The 16,226-nt window shown below is 43.9% G+C and overlaps 1 protein-coding gene across 1 annotated transcript in view; it reads right to left on the bottom strand.

The window, feature by feature from the left end:
- The window catches only part of THSD7B (thrombospondin, type I, domain containing 7B), a 282,324-nt gene that overhangs the window by 32,844 nt on the left and 233,254 nt on the right, over window positions 1–16,226 (bottom strand). The window contains exons 15-16 of the mRNA XM_009318936.1: window positions 3,710–3,843; window positions 2,810–2,963 (exon numbers count right to left, since the gene is read on the bottom strand). Of these exons, the coding sequence (XP_009317211.1) occupies window positions 2,810–2,963; window positions 3,710–3,843 (288 nt within the window). The remainder of the gene's footprint in view (window positions 1–2,809; window positions 2,964–3,709; window positions 3,844–16,226) is intronic.

The following is a 16,226-nucleotide window of genomic DNA, read 5'->3' as shown; positions in this document are numbered from 1 at the left end:
CAATTGCTCACCACCCGCCGACCGATGCCCAGCCAGTCCCCGAGCAGCGGCCCCCCCCGGCCAGCTTTCCCCAGTTTATGTACCGAGCATGACGTCCCATGGTATGGAATGTCCCTTTGGCCAGTTTGGCTGTGCCCCCTCCCAGCTTCCTGTGCACCCCCAGCCTTCTCAGTCGGTAGAGCATGGAGAACTAGAAAGTCCTTGGCCAGTGTAAGCATTACCTAGCAACAACTAAAACATCGGTGCCTTATCAATTTTGTTCCCATCCTAAATCCAAAACACAGCACTGTACCAGCTACTAGGAAGGAAATTAACTCTATCCCTGCCGAAACCAGGACAACAGTTTTGCTTTTTCATTTCAGTATGATGTGATCCTTCAAATTTTTCGGATTACTTGGGGAAAAGAAAGAAGCCATACTTAGAAAATGGATTTTCAGTGACTGCTCAAAAAGCATTTTATACATCCTCAGAAGACAGGCATTTACTTCCAGTTTGGCATGAATCAGAAACCATGCACAAGTATACCAGCCATTGAGCAAAATTCCTTCAAACACAATTAAATAGACAGTCCTAATGAGCAAGAGGTTCTATACACGCAAACATACTGATATGGTTTTGGGCTCCGTGGGAAGACACTTAAAGCAGGCTGGAGGCACAACAGGTCTGACCAAAAGACTTAATAAGAGATTGAGCTCCAGATGCAGACTCCTGTATTTGGGTGTCTATATGCAGGGTCTCCATGCAAGGTCCAGACCCAAGCTCTCACTTGCAACCAGTGGAGCTACTCAACTGACCACACGTAGCTCTTCCCTTAAAGATGAAACGGGATCCTCTGTAGGCTCCATTGCCTTTGTAACTCCATTGACCGTGTCCACCAGCTTGTGGCCATTCTCAGTGACCACCTTCCCTAGTGGCGACTCAGGAGATGGAGGGTTGCATTAATTACCCTGGTACTGGCAATGCCTCACTCCTGGCCACCACATTTCCCTGCCCCATCGCACCGGTACCCCCCGCACGTACTAAAGATACACCACCATCATGGTACAGCCATTCTGCACTTACAGCAAGCCCAGCGCTTGCCTTGGAGATGTTAAGCCTGTGCAGCCTGGGAGGGACTGTGCTGTGTGGTCCTTTCTCCAAACCAAAGGAACACAAATAGCCTGAGTAGCTATAAAAGGGGGACAGCGCTGCTATAAACTCTTCAAAGGGAGGGTTTTATCTGTCCATAAAACTTCAGGCTGTTTATTGCCTCATATCCGGACAGAACTATTTAAACACATGCTCCATCCGCACAGAGTCATCTCAGTTTCCCAACAAAGCGTTGCAGAACAGCTTGTGAAAACATATTGTTCAGTTAATTGCATTGGCATGCAGATGCCCTCACATTTATGAATTAATATCTATCGTGGCAAAAGGATGTCCAAGGAGACACAGGGACTGTGGCACTCGGCTCTGCGACTGCCAAGAGCTATGCTGCAGCCCACGAGCTCTGGGCATCCCTTTCCTGCTTCTGTGGGCTACAGAGGCTTCGCCATTGTCAAAAAGGAGTCTTCAGGGAAAAACTCAGGGTGTGTTAAGGATACTAGGGTGCTTAAAGCCTCAAGCAGTCCTTCATGACCAACTGACTGCCACCAAGGCACCTGAAAAATACGCAATGGCCTTGAGGATCTCTGCATTAGTTTACTGCATGCTAAAATGAAGAAAATCTCTCTCAAAAAAAAAAAGTCAATGGCAAAGAAACAGCCCAACCACAGTGGGACTTTGAAAGGTATCCAAGCATCTGTATTGGTTGCAAGAGTGTTACACTTCATCAAAGCCATGCTGCTCAGGAGGAGGTGAATGCAGGAAATGAAACAAGATTTTATTTGACATGTTCTTACTGAGTATATTGATACGCTACACAAAATATTATGGAAGGAAATTACCTGTGTCAGCAGTAGTATAAATACCTGTCCAATAACCACTCAGACTTTTGATAATGGCCCTGTTAACACAGGGGCAAGGAATATACGTTTGTCACTTAAATACATCAAGCAAGTCTATTACAAAACCCCTGAGATTAAACCTGGCACCTATTTCAACAGGGAGAAACAATGGGTTTGCAATTACATGCTTTGAGGCCAGAGAGTTTTCACAAGATAGAATTTGCAGTTTCTTTCCATCTTGCACACTTAGGAAAACACAGAGCACTTGGCGGTGGCTTGAATCCCTGCATAATTCACAAAGTTTTGACTATTTTGTGACAAGACCAATTGTTCAGGCACCTTGCTGCCATGCCCTTCTGTTGCTGTTGCCTCAAATCCTCCCTCAAAGTTTTGAGGAGGAGACGCTGGACAGAAATAGTGTCTGTTGGGAAGGGAGAGCTGTCATTCCCTCAGGCCTAAGACCTGTCCAGAGGAGTGCAACCACCACAGTTTACCAGCAGGCTGTTATGGCAGTTGTGCATTGCTCACAGAGCTCTGCCCTGCAAATATTTCTTAACGCAGACAGCCCTTACTGCAGCTAGAATACCGGTCCCTTCACCCACTCTACTTGTGTGGGTCCTCTTCCGTAGACCAAGTGGAAGGATGAGTGGAAGCAACTGTCACAGTGATAACTATGTGTTTTACTAACTAATTTTCTATAGCTCAGGCTCTGTAGAAATATAAAGATCTCCAGATTCAACCATGCTGGCAGGATCCTTTAAGCCTGACTTCCCTCAGAAAATATTTGCTTTGTTAGAAAATAACTATCTCATGAAATGGTTGAAGGACAGAGAAGACCGACGCACAAGGAACATTGCCACAGAGACACAAGCAGGAGAGCCTACCTGTGGACACTTGCTCCACTGTCCCCAGTCAGACACTGCGCACTCGCTGGGACAGTACAAGCTACACTTCTGCATTATATCTGGGATTTCAGCCTGATTACACAGCGCGTTGGGCACAGTCTCCCCTCCGTGGTCCTCAACGGTACGCACACACCTACACAGAAAACAGACATTGTCATTAGAGGGTCATCAGCGAACTACAGAAGTGATGGATATCAACAGGTCTGCTCGACCCCATATAGGACACTATACGTAACACAATAGCTATATGCAGCACAGCTGGTCAAAATGTAGAACTAATCATGTTAATGCAAATCAAAACCAGCTACACGCACGACATGTTTTTATTACTCACAGATTTCAACAATTACTTTAAATAAACATTTCAAACTTCATACAGAGGGATTTTAACCTTGATCGGCTGACAGATGAGCAAACAGAAAATGACAACCAGCAAGAACAAACCTTTGCGCTCCTGCTAGTAACATCCGAACATTTGGAAATAACTCAGTGTTTCCCAGTGCCTGGGGAATGAATACTCGCTAATAATGAATGCCACTCTGGTGCATGCAGTGCCATTACTTGGGGAAAATGTTAGCAAATCAGAATATGGAGGCTTTGCACCTCAGGGGGCTTTATGTATATATGGCATTTAGGTTGAAGAATTCTAATTTAAACATCATGCCTTCTTCCTGAAAGATGTCTTGATCGTAACACAAGGCTGCATCTCTTGAGATGCTTTTCCTGTAAACCATTGCACATAAATGCATGTTTCTTTTCATTTGAAATACACTGGACTCAGCAACGTACTCACTGTCAGATGGCCACACATTTCAGCTTTATGCCAGTACGTATCAGCTCTTTTTAATCTGGAGTACCCGTGCTTTTGTCTTCACGCACCTGACTCTCCTCGTTTGTATTCCTTCTCCACAGTGGAGGGAATTTTGTTCGCTGTTGATTTTGCACGGAGACCACGGTTCTACTACCCAAGAATACTGATTGCACTCGGTGTAGCATGGGACCGCCTCGTACACCTGCCAGCAGAAAGAATCAAAACCGGTCATTTGAACTATCCAGGTTAGCATCTCTGCAGAAACACCTCAGCCGAACCCCGGAAAGAGTACACTGAAAAATATCCTGGCTTACGCTCCTTATGCGAAGGGTGTTGTAATATCTTTAAGTTTGTTTATTCATTATTGACTTGCCAACGGATTTTTAAGTATATAATAAACAGCAGTATGCATGCAGCATCTTAGGAAACAGGATAAATAACAGCGATTTCCTGCAGCCAGAAGAGGAACTCCATTACAATTTCATTTGCTCAGACTGCTCTCGCTATAATCTATCCCACGTCATTCACCAGGACCGTACATACTGCATCTTTTTGTGTTTCAGAAGGTACAAACTTAAAATCAGCACTCATTTACCTTTGCTTCCAACATATCTTTGTAAGTCATTTACCATAAAAGAATGAAATTTCAGGCGTCCTATAAATTTCATGTTTATATACGAAAACTATAAATGCTTGTTCCCCTGCAAGTGACTTATCTCTAACACATCTCTTCATCAAACACAACCGTGTATTCACCTGAACTATGGTATCTATGTAGAGAGAAAAATACAGCCAAAACCTTGATAAACATTTTTAAAAGGTGATGGATATTCAGGTTGTTAGAAGCAGCACACTGAGATATAGTACTTTAGCAGATTTTTAGGTTTAAGCAAATGAATGAATCAACAGTTCTATTACAGTAATGAACACAAGTTATTTATTTTGAATCCGCTTTGTCTGCAGAAGCTGATTTGAAGATACAGTGTTCTCTGTTGCGTAGTATGAAGCACAATGCGCTGCCCTGAAAAAATACAGCGCAGCTAAAATTTCTTCTTCCACGCACCAAAATCTCCTTGACCTTGCCGCTGTGGAGCTCTTCGGTTCTCACCATTAAAATAACTAAATCAGTAGTTTTCTCCCCCCCCCCCCTGCCCCCCCCCCAAAAAAAAAATTCAGCCACAGGTTTAATAATTTACAGCTTCATTTTAAAATAGCAGATTACGACTATGCATGTTGTGGCCACAACAATAAAGAAACCTTATTTGCAACATTTTGGAGGTGGGGGGCAGGGAGGTTGAGATACCAGTCAGAAAACAGAACTGGTGCCCCATCAGAAAATTACCTTCACATCAAATGAAAAGAAGATAACTTGCTGAGGAAAACCCCTCAGGAACAGCAAATGTCAGAAACTGATTTTAACTGTGGGTCTTTATAAACGTTATAAAGGTTTAGCAGAGAGGAGAGAGTAAGATAGGCTAAAAAGTGCAAAACACATGGAGGAGCAAAGAAAGGAGAGAGGGCAATAGAAGCCGGGACTGGTGGGGGATGAACTAGTAAGAGCATCACGTTTTGTGCAGGGGAAGGGGGACGGGAGGGGAACGAAGGGGGCAAAGGCAGTAGTACGATTTTTCCTACATATTATTAAGCACAAATCCTTTTTCACAGTCTGTGCACAAATAACACGAGATAACGTGCAAAATTTATTAGGACTACCACGGCAGGGCTGGAACACGCACAGCGATAACGTTTGGTACAACAACCTTTTTGCACAAGCGAGTGGGGTCACCCCACAGCCTTTCGGGGGAGCCCAGGCGGTGCGCGGCGTTTCCAGCTTTCGCTGGGCCTGCACAAAGTTCTTTGAAAGATCACAGTGCACTGCAGTCACTCGATATGGGCTAATGATTTCCGCACGCTGAGGCGGTGGTATTTGGCCTAATCATATGATATATAGGTACCTATGTATTGTATAAAGTGCACATAGAGGCTAAGTTTCCTAGGCTGAGCAAGTGGCACCAGAAGTGCCCCCTAATTAGCTGTGCAGCCATGCTCATTAACATTAACTGGTGTACACAAGAGCAAAGAGTGCTCTCGAGAGTGCAAGGAGTGCCTGTGGAGCAGGACCTGTGCCCAGCACCAGCAAGCGGGGAGCCCGCAGGCACGGGGGGACGTGGCAGCACACCGAGCCCGGCGCGAAGCCACCGTCCTGCCCTGGCCAGCCTGTCTCCTTGAGAGAGTTACTGACTTCTGCAGACGTTTCCCTGCGCACGCTGGGGAGAATAACAATCCCTCTTTAGACACTGCGAAGCCTTCATGTTCCCCAAAGACAGCCAGGAGATGGATGTAGAGACAGGGAGTATTTATTAGTTTTCCTGCTCCACGGCGGGGAAGGGAAAAAAAAACAACCCCATGCTCTGGCTATGTTGTCTGACAAAACATACTGCCGTTTGCAGGAGACAATTAGTTGAAGAGGGAAATGTGTGCTTTAGGCATGATCAGAGTTCCCCTCATCACAGAGGGGAGGCAAAACCCAGAGAGAGCGAAGCACCAAACTTCGCAAGAAGGCGGGCAGGGAACCCGCAGCCCGGGGCGCAGAGGTCTCACTGGGCAGTGTTAAGGGAGGTAAAACTTATTTATTAATAAGTTTATTAAGAGCTGGGTGGGTGCCTCTTCCTGCTTGTTAGACTTTTGGAGAGAAAGATGAGGTTGGGAGAGGCCAGGAGGTGACGGCGCGGGTGCTGCCTGCGCCCCTCCACAAGCACGGCGGGGCAGCTGGGGCAGGCGCAGCACAAACTGTGGCTTTAGGGATTTAAGAGTCTTTTCCTTGCTCTAATTAATAACTCTTCCTCAGGGTTAGAGGATATCGCTGTGAATCCTGCAGGTCACGACGTGAGCACTTGCCAGCCTTTCAGCACTCACCCCGCCATCTGCAGCGAGCAGCCTCTGCTCCTCGCTTGGGCCAGACGAAGAGCTTGGAAATCACAGCTCGTTGTCTCAGTGACCTCTCATCGCTCTGCGTTAAAATCTGTGAAACCTCAGACCTCTCCGAACCAGCAAAGCCCACCTGCGGATAGCACTAGAGGTTAGGCCAGGAATTTACCAGAACTGCATTTTGGTGGCCAAAACCTCCTGCGGCATTTACCTGATGTGACTTCTGTGTAAGAAAACCAGCAGGGCTTGGGCAGGGCTGGGATGCCACGTGAATGAAAATCTATCAGAGGAAACGTGTGAGGGCAAAACAGAGATCCCATATGCAGTGACACAAATATATGTGACGTGAAGCGATACTTCAGACGCACTCTTTCAAGAGCAGGCAGGATCACAATAATACAGCCATTAATACAGCATTTGTATTCTGCTGCCTAATCGCGTCAAGCCGGTACGATTACACGTGAAGCCCCATCAGCTCTCCTCCTCTGACAGACATCCCACTCTCAGCGCGTGGAGGAGGACACGCAGCACCGGTCGCACGATCCCTGCGGTACCTTAATACCCGGTTCAGACCCCACAGCTCCTGTGGGCTGTGCCTTCCACGGGCGGTCTGCTGCTGACCCGCTCGGTACTTCCAATTCAGTCAGGATTCCAGGTGACACTCGCCACCGAAAACATGAAATATAATTGTTGCAAACAACCCGTTTTACTAAGTTATTGTGCTGATACCACTGTGCTCACCATCTGTGAACAACCCCGCTTCTCTGCCCTGCGTCAGCGCCGAGCAATGCCATCGCCGGTAGTACCTCTGAGACAGCGGGAAGGTGTAAATAACCAGCAAGCAGCATTGGGAGGGACAGGTTTCTTCAGAGCAAGTTACAACGTGTATCGGTAGACTCCGTTACACCTTTTAAATGAGACTCATAAAGAGATGCAAGATTTGCACTGGTGCAACTCTGTGGGTATGCATTTTGGAAGCTGTGAATATAACGTGACTCTCTCTTTACATTTAAAAAACCATGGTGACATGGCATGTGTTCCCTTCCTCCACAGGACAATGTTTTCCTCCTGTTTCTCTCTTCTGACTTGCCATCATTTGTTTTCAATCACTTCCAATTCCTCTTTTTTTGTATTTAAAAAAAAAAAAAAAGCCTTAAAGCCTTTCACTCCTATCTTTTGCTAACAGCTGTGGTACTTAACAAGGTCAAACAGATGACGTTTTTGATTTTGCATTTTCAAAGGATTTTGGCTAAGCCTTGCTGTTCTTTGAGTCCCACTGACCAGGGGACCTGGGAGCACTTCTCACCTCCCGGCTCCGTGGGAGCACCCTGTCCCGATCCTGAACAGAGGCTGGGATGGGATGTGGTGTCCTCACTCCTCACCCAACCCAGGGACCCAAAGTGCCTCAGCTGGGAGAGGGCTGGGATGTGCTCCCACAGATCCCTGGCTGCAACGTAGAGTGTGTCCAAGCTTCAAATTAGACACAGTCCCAGTATCCTAGCCCACATCACATTTGCCATCTGCTATCTCTGCTACAGATACAGAAGCCTCTTGTCCAGCTACGCCACTTCTCTTCCCAAGCACAAAGACAACAGTTTCTTTGAAAATAATCTGCTTAATGATCACTCTTCCCCAAACTTACGCAAACCCACTCTGACAGTGCATTTACAAAAACCTTCAGACCGAGCCACCCAACACACGTACGGAGCTGTACTACCACAGTTCATCTCCTGAAGGACAGAAACTAAATGAAGACCATGCGGTGGGCACAGGGGCCCGTTGTTCTGCACTGCTCAGGGGGGAGAAAGATGCTGGAAGCCGCAGGCACCTGACCTCTGCGGAGCTGCAGAGCTCAGCGCCCAGGGGACCAGCCTGGCTCCATCCCTCAGTGCCTTGCCTTTAACCCTTCCAAGACATAAATACAATCAAAATACTTTTAGCATTTTAGGAAATTAATTGCTTTCCTCGATTTTTATTCATATTCTCATGCTGGGTTTTGGGCTCAATGAACCAAATGAAATGATGCCTGACCGAAGTCGATGGGAGTTTTGCTGCTGACTTTCATAGGACCACTGTATCCCTCTTTGTACTCACAATTAACCTGGAATACATTAACATCTGAATCCTAAAATCAAGTTGATGGGCACAGTTCTAAATTAATTAAAGGGAAGAAGGACAAAAGCTACTTTTTAAGAGACAAACTGCTATAGGCTTGCCCTAATAAAAGAAGCCAGTTCTCATTCACTCCAAAGCAAACCCTGAGTCCTTGGCTAAAGTGTCTTGACGTCGACAGTCACTTCAACAAGATACACAAACATTAATCTATTTATTTTCTCTTTTAATAGCTGATACTTGCATTTTAATGAAAAGTCCAAATATCTAACCACCAGAGAGCTTTGGTATGATTTATAATGTTCTGTAACTTATTTAAATGTAGGTCAGGAATAATACTGACCTTGCAAAGGACATACAGAAACAAGTGCACATGCTCAACTGATGTGATTCATTAAAAGAAATTCATACCTATACTTCAGGTAGCTTTTCTGATGAGCACCTGCAGAGTAAACTAGAACGAGGTTCAACGCTTCTGAAAATCATAGTGACTTCATATTTCAGTGAACATCAAGATTTATTGTCCCTCAAGGTAAGTATTGACTCTGGTTTTCTCTCAGTCAATATTTTAGCTTTCAAGACAGTAAATCTTGGTGTTCACCTCAACTAAAGTCAATATCTGCTTATTATATTAGAACAACCAAACTGATCACTGTAGCAGTTGCCTGAGACCCTGAGGACAACCTCTGCACTATTCATTTCTAATAAAAATGGGCTAAATTCATTGCTAACATAAGTTCATTTCACATCGCTGCCCTGATACCAAGGTTACATTAGACCTAATACATTGAAACAGCCAGAACCGAAGAAATAACAACCTACTTTTAAACTATGGACACCACCATGAATAACACTAAAGCTAGAAAAGAACTTACATAGGCAAGAGAGCTGATTTGCTCTGGTTTGCAAGACACTCGCTGGTAAGGAAATTCATGCGCAGATATTAAAACCACTCCTGAGACTGGCCAGCAATTTGCTCACTTGCAATACCTTTTGTGTACCCACTTTTACGTTCCCTGCATATCCAGGCTGCAAGAGGGGGCAGCAGTAGATGTCACTGTGTAAAAGTGGCCCTCTCCTCCTCTTACAGCTTACGGCCACCACTTCGTGAAATCTGGACCACAGCCAGCACTCCTCTTGCAACCAGCCTGACACGAATAGATCCGGAGCATGGTGGGAAATACAGCTCCAAAGATGTCCATCCATTGCAATTACCTGCAAATTTGACTTCTATGTTGACTCCATCTAGTTCATCCACATCTCTTTTTTGGTTTTAAGGTGCCCGTACGTTAACTGAATAATTTTTGTAATGCTCTAATACTGCCCTTGCATTCCATTTAATCCAAAACAGATAATTTCTAATAATGAGTTTCTTTTATTTAATTCTTTAAAACTGAATTCAAAATGGAGTACTTACTTTGTTAATTACTTAAGTGCATGTTTGATTTGGCAGATCTAAGCACGCATTTAAAAGCTTTACTGAATTAACTGTATATCTGAAGGACAAATACTTGCACATTAACAAACACTACATCACAGAAATGACCTCATTAAAATTTCAACATTAAATAGTCCTCTTTAAAATAAAATTGATTTTATTTCATGCTAGTTTATATATTGATCACAATCGCCAGAAATATGCTAACCGCTCACCAGTATTAAAACTGATTGAACAATTAATTTTCAAGCAATTTGGATTTTGCAAAGCAGCTGTTTCACTGATGAATACTTGTCTTTAGGTATTTGGATGCTGCAAGCAGCCACCAAAATTAAAAAAATATTGCTCAAGAATGACTTACAGCACAAAAGTTTGAACAGGTCAGTATGTGGTAAGACTTCTGAAATTATCAGAATTCTTGAATTTTTTATGCCTCTAGCAGATACCTGCACAAATAGTCGTGAAGCAAATTCAGCACTTATAGTTTTCATTTTCACCCAAATCAAAGGAGTTAGTGTTTTTTACCTCCTTTGTGGTACGGAAAAAAGAAAATCAATTAGAGCTTCGCTAAGGTTATGAAAAGCCTTCACTGGCGTTGAACCAAGTTTATAGAAAACCTAGACCTGCCTAAAACTTTGTAGCTGGCAAAAGGATGGGATCAATTTTATTCCAAGTACAAAATATGAATGAAGAGTCAGGGCAATAATTACTATAGCATAGACAGAAAGACCTATCAATTCCCAGCCTCTGCCCTGCGGGCAGTATGGAAGCCCCTACAGAAACAGACCCTTCACCGTTACTCTAAGGGACTAGCCATGGTGCCAGCCTTCAAAAACACTGCTGAAAAATGGTTTTCACTGAGTAGGAAAGGTAAAAACAACTATGAATCCTCTGAAGTTTCCCCAGCTCTTGATTATCTATTTATAGCCCGACCCTCAAAACCGCTCAACTTTAATCCTAATTTACACATGAGAAAACTGAGGATGAAGAGTTGAGGCATTTATTAGAGGCTGGCGAGGGAGCCCTCAGGGAGCAGGGGACTGAATCTGGAAATGCCTTATTTCTTGCACTAACCGGAATGATATCTCAGCTTAAAATCAGATACTGAGAAGTTCAAATAAAGACATTTCAGGATGAAGCCATCAAAAAAAGCAGCACTGTAAAATTCTGGCTGTAAGATGAGAACAAGGAAAAGAGGAGAAATTAGGAAAGCAGCAGAGTATTCTTGCTATACAGACATCTGGATGCTCCACTTTCCCTCACCATGGAATTTAGATCTAGTCTTTTGCTGGACTTTACAAAATGCTCCTAGTAAATCCCTTATTTTCTTCTAATGGATGATTAAATATGTGAAGACCAACACCGCTGTATTTCAAATTCTTAAGTGCAACAAGTGGAAAATGCCTTGTTTAAAAAGTTAATTGAAGTGAGCTCTGTCAAACCCCAGCCATTACAGATCACACTTCTAGAACTAACATGTTGCTCAGCAAGGTTTATTAATTCATATTTACTAGCGGTAAGTGGTTTTATTTTCTGTAAGATTGGTGCAGGCATTAAAAACACCAAGTTGCAATACAGTAAAGAGTGAGCACTCCTTGCTGGAGATTAAAGTAAAAAGTTGGCATCATGCAACGTTAGAAAATAAGGGAGAATGCGCAGCTCCCGGCCCAGAACCTGCCTCCCTGGTTTTACTCAAGGTTTTACTGTCACTACAGCCTTTGAGGAGCAGAACGCAGCACAAAGTATAACCTTGCAGATATCGCGCAGATATTGGGTATTTATTTCTACCTGAAATACTCAGGCAAGACAATTTAGTCTCAGAGTTACACAAAAATATGGAGATGTTGAAGTGTGAATGGAGGATATGTGAATACAATCACAAATGGCCAGTTCCTGTGGCTCTGCTTTTTATTTTAAATTATGTTTCTTCACTATCAAGAAAATACCGAATCTAGACAGATATTAACAAGTGCCATTTTACTATGTTGTCAAATATGGGCGTCTAAAGCAAGGCAGAAACTCCTTAGTGAGAGTTTTGGTGCATTTTTCTGCTGATTCCAGAAGCTGTAGGTGCTGTAGCTTCTGCTGTCTCCATGTCACAAAGCTAGGCAAGCATAGCAAATTTAAGTAGATATAAATAAATCAGTGTCCTGTGTTTTTGAAACAGCCCATTTTGCTGCAGCTGAAGGATCGTTTCAGTGGTAACAAACAAATGTGGCACCTCTCTGGATGAATCTGTTATGCAATAGTAATGTTGGATCCAGTTTTAAAGAGATGAAGGGAAAAAAACCTGGTTGATGAACAACATCGAAGCCCCTTTTTACTAAATGAGGACAATAAGATAAGATGAAGACAGATTGCAACACCAACCTGAGCCTTTGTAGATGTCCATGTTAGCAGGGCATGACAAGCAGAAAGGAAAGAAAATTACATATTCATTAGTTTAGCTGCTGTATGATAATATTGCGAAGAAAAAAAAAAGCAGAAAATCTGCTTAAAATAGAATTGCCACAATGTGAGGTTGCATTCAATTCTTCGATTTCCCCATCTTTCAAGAAAAAAAAAGTCCCTCAAGCAGAAATCAGGCATTTATTTGTGAGTGAATGAAAAGCACGACTATGCTGAAGAATAAAGCAGAGTTCATTCAGCTTCGTCCAGCAAGTCTCCGGATTTCATAAGTGCGTCCCACAATCAAAGCCTTAGGATAATAAAAAACTAAAAAAATGTATGAAGCTTAACCTGAAATCTGGTAAGAAACCCCACAATTGCGGAATATCAATCACAACAGATATGAAAGGCTTGCAGACTTTTAAATCTTAATTGGGTGGCACTGCCTTTAGCGAAGCCTGCAGATGACACGCAGAAGGCATGCCAGGCGGCACGCCGCCAGCTGGCCTTTATCAGGTGGGACGGAAAAAATAACTAAATGATAAAAATTCAACACCACGGGCATACAGCGCATGCACGTCCTACAGACAAAGAGGGCTGTGTGGGGGAAGCTGACACCGAGATCTCCGGGGCTTCACCGGCAGCGCAGGAGCTGCACTATTTAAGTCCGTACCAAATCGTCCTGCAGCCCGCAGGCAGCCTCACTGAAACAGCACGGACAACATAAACGCCAGCTTTCGCTAACAGAGCCCCGGCAGCCTGGTGCTCCCACTCCTCTCATCTGACCGAAACGCCAAACGAAGCCCACACAGATGTGTGCCAGGAGCCACCCGGGCTTGGGGGACACGGGGCTCCTGAGCGAGCCTGCCACCGCCGCGGTCCTCTGCCCAGCCAGCCTGTGCTCCCAAACCAAATCACAGCGTTTCAGTAGGTCAAAAACCTGCCCCGGTGGGACATGAGCGAGTGATTACTAGATCCAGAAGCCAAGTCATCTGTCACATGAAATGAAATAAATGCCGGTACTAAACACAAACAGTCCCAAAGAAGCACTTTCTTTGTAGGCATCTGTACAATAGGCAATTTAAAGAAAAGACCATCAGAGCTTACTGCTAAGTTAAAAATGGTGCCTCGGAGACAAAGTTTCAGCTCTAGTCTTTCTTTGAAGAGATTTTAAATCATTTCAAGGTCTAAAAACTTCAAATTGGCATTCTATCAGTTTATTTTCATGTCTTAAGCAAGAATGAATTAGCGTGGCAGAGCAGTCACGCATAGTCCTTACACAGTATGATCTTGGACTGACAATTTTTCCACACGAGATTTAAAACCGGTTAGCTGACAAGAACAATTTGATTGATAGCACTATAGACAAGAAATAGAAGAGATTGGGAAGTGTCAGGCAGTTGAAAGTTATGTTTTCTGAAACACACTTCCATTAGACTACACCAAAAGCTGGGAGCAGAGAGAACTGCAAACTGCTCCTGGGGCTTCTTGTAGTACAGCAAGAAACAGTCCAGCTTAGGTTCCTGCAAAAGCAGGAATAGAAATGCAAACCAGCTCGTAACCTGGTTGTTTCGTTAGGATGAGACCGTCACTCTCCCCCCAGTCCCTTCAGCAGCAGGTCTGATTCCTCCTCAGCAGCACCCGGACAGAAACGGATGCTCGTAGGGAGAGCAGGACAGATGCTGATAGATGAGAGACAGATCCCATAGCCTCAGAGCTTGGAAAGATCACCCACAGCCTGATTAGCAACTGGAGCTGGAAAATTTTCGTTAGAAGAGCAAGTTACTGCAGAAGCCGGGATATTTGACAGCCTGTTGCATCGCATATTTATGGTAGCTGTCTTACTGCCAAGACAGGCAGATGTTAGTACTGCATTTAGACGCGGCATTAACTTGACCAATTTTCTCTGTATAATTACAGGTAACGCAGACCTCCTAGCAGTGCTGCTGAGAGGCCAGCCTCGTGACAAGCCAGCTGAATTCACAGATTTGAAGGCAGCTACAATCACACCGCTGCACACTTAGAAATCCTGCAGTTGTTACGATCTGACAGTTTTTGTTGTTATTTCTTATAGGCGGATCCAGACAGAAAAGATCTAGGCACAGAAGAGCCAAGTTTTCTCTCCCAAATGCATATATTCAAGAAAAGTGATGTGCTGCAGGGAGAAACCGTGCTTCTACCTGCGACCGCTCCCCAGCAAGAACTTCCATATTTAATAAACTAAAGGCTCCCTTGAGCCAAAAGTTAAATTCTACCCAACCTACTTCAAACATCAGAGTGCACGTATACTATCCCCAGAGCCAAAAGATAAGAGGGAAGTGCTTGCGAGCCACTACCTTGTGGGGTATCTGGTGTCTCTGTAGTTCTAGGTATCTTTCTTCTGCATTTCCATTCCTTTCTTTCAGAGCAGGGAATATATATGTATTCAGATTCCTACATTTCTATCGTTGGCCAGTGTTTTGAAGTTAAATGCTTTACATGGACCTGTACAAATACACGTGAATCAATGGAAAGTCTTCTCCTGACTTCCACTGTTCTGGGTCGTGCTGTAGGAACATGCTGAGTCAAGCAAGGAACAGCTGAACATTTATAGGTACATCAGTAAAATTAAAAAAAAAAAAAAAAAAAAAGTATTGATCATGGTGAATTTTTGCTGCAGTACCTATTTATTTAAAATGTACATCAATGGTGCCTACATATATTGCTGGTTAATGAGAACCTATGTAACAAACAAACAGACGTTTTTGGAATAAATCTGACCAGGAATGACTGCATAACTCTACATACCCCTATGCCCATGCTCTGCACACATCAGCATCTAGTGCATATTTATGTTTTCTTTGCGCCTTGTTTTTAAGGAGTTTGTGAGTGTCTGACTATTGGAACCCTACCACAAAGCAGAACTCCTTATTTGTTCACGCACCAGTGGGTATCGTACCCTGTAATAGCCACCACCAGAGCACCAAGTCCTGCTCTGTACCACTGCGGCGTTCAGGAAGGGTATGTCAGGGCACAAGTGATTCAGCAGTTCTCGCACCTCTGCCATTCCCTGGAGCACCGCCTTCACGCATCCATGATTCTGGAAATAATAGAGTGAAAAAGGCTGTTTCCCAAAACAGTAAGTAAAAGGAAAAAGTAGGGGGTAAGTGCATATGGAGACTACGCAACACAGCTGTGCTTTGCAGTGTGTCCTACACACAAACCACTCCACCTGAAACCTTTTAGAGAAATAAATAATGCAACAGAGCAAACAGTATGTGGTATAAATTAGAGGACACAGTAAATTAAAGATCATGCAAATGGTCTAAAAGAAAGTATTCACTCAGCCCACAGCAGATTAGAAAGAGCGGAAAATTGAAAGGCGGAGACAAGAAACTGACACTGAATGGCAGATCTGAAAGGAACTGAAGAGTCAAAGAAATAAAGAAAAGGGAAACACCGTTACCCATCGCAGGAACCACACGGAGAAAGGCCAGCACTAAAAATAGTCAATTTACAATAGAGGGAACGGTAGGAAATGAAACATCACCAACGGGATGAAGGGAAAGAAAGGTGAGACAAACTTCTTATGATGGGCACTGGCTCAGAAAGTTTGGCCAACAAGGTGGGCGAACTTGAAGAGACACTTGAAATAACTTCTGGGTCAATGGGGTTATTTAGGAATGATGGAGACAAGATTGCCCAGCATCCTTCAGAAGATGCAATGTGAGAGAGCTGGA

The sequence above is a fragment of the Pygoscelis adeliae genome, unplaced genomic scaffold (assembly GCF_000699105.1).
Source record: "Pygoscelis adeliae isolate BGI_AS28 unplaced genomic scaffold, ASM69910v1 Scaffold222, whole genome shotgun sequence".
NCBI classification, from domain to species: domain Eukaryota; kingdom Metazoa; phylum Chordata; class Aves; order Sphenisciformes; family Spheniscidae; genus Pygoscelis; species Pygoscelis adeliae.
This window is presented reverse-complemented; position numbering and strand designations above follow the sequence as displayed.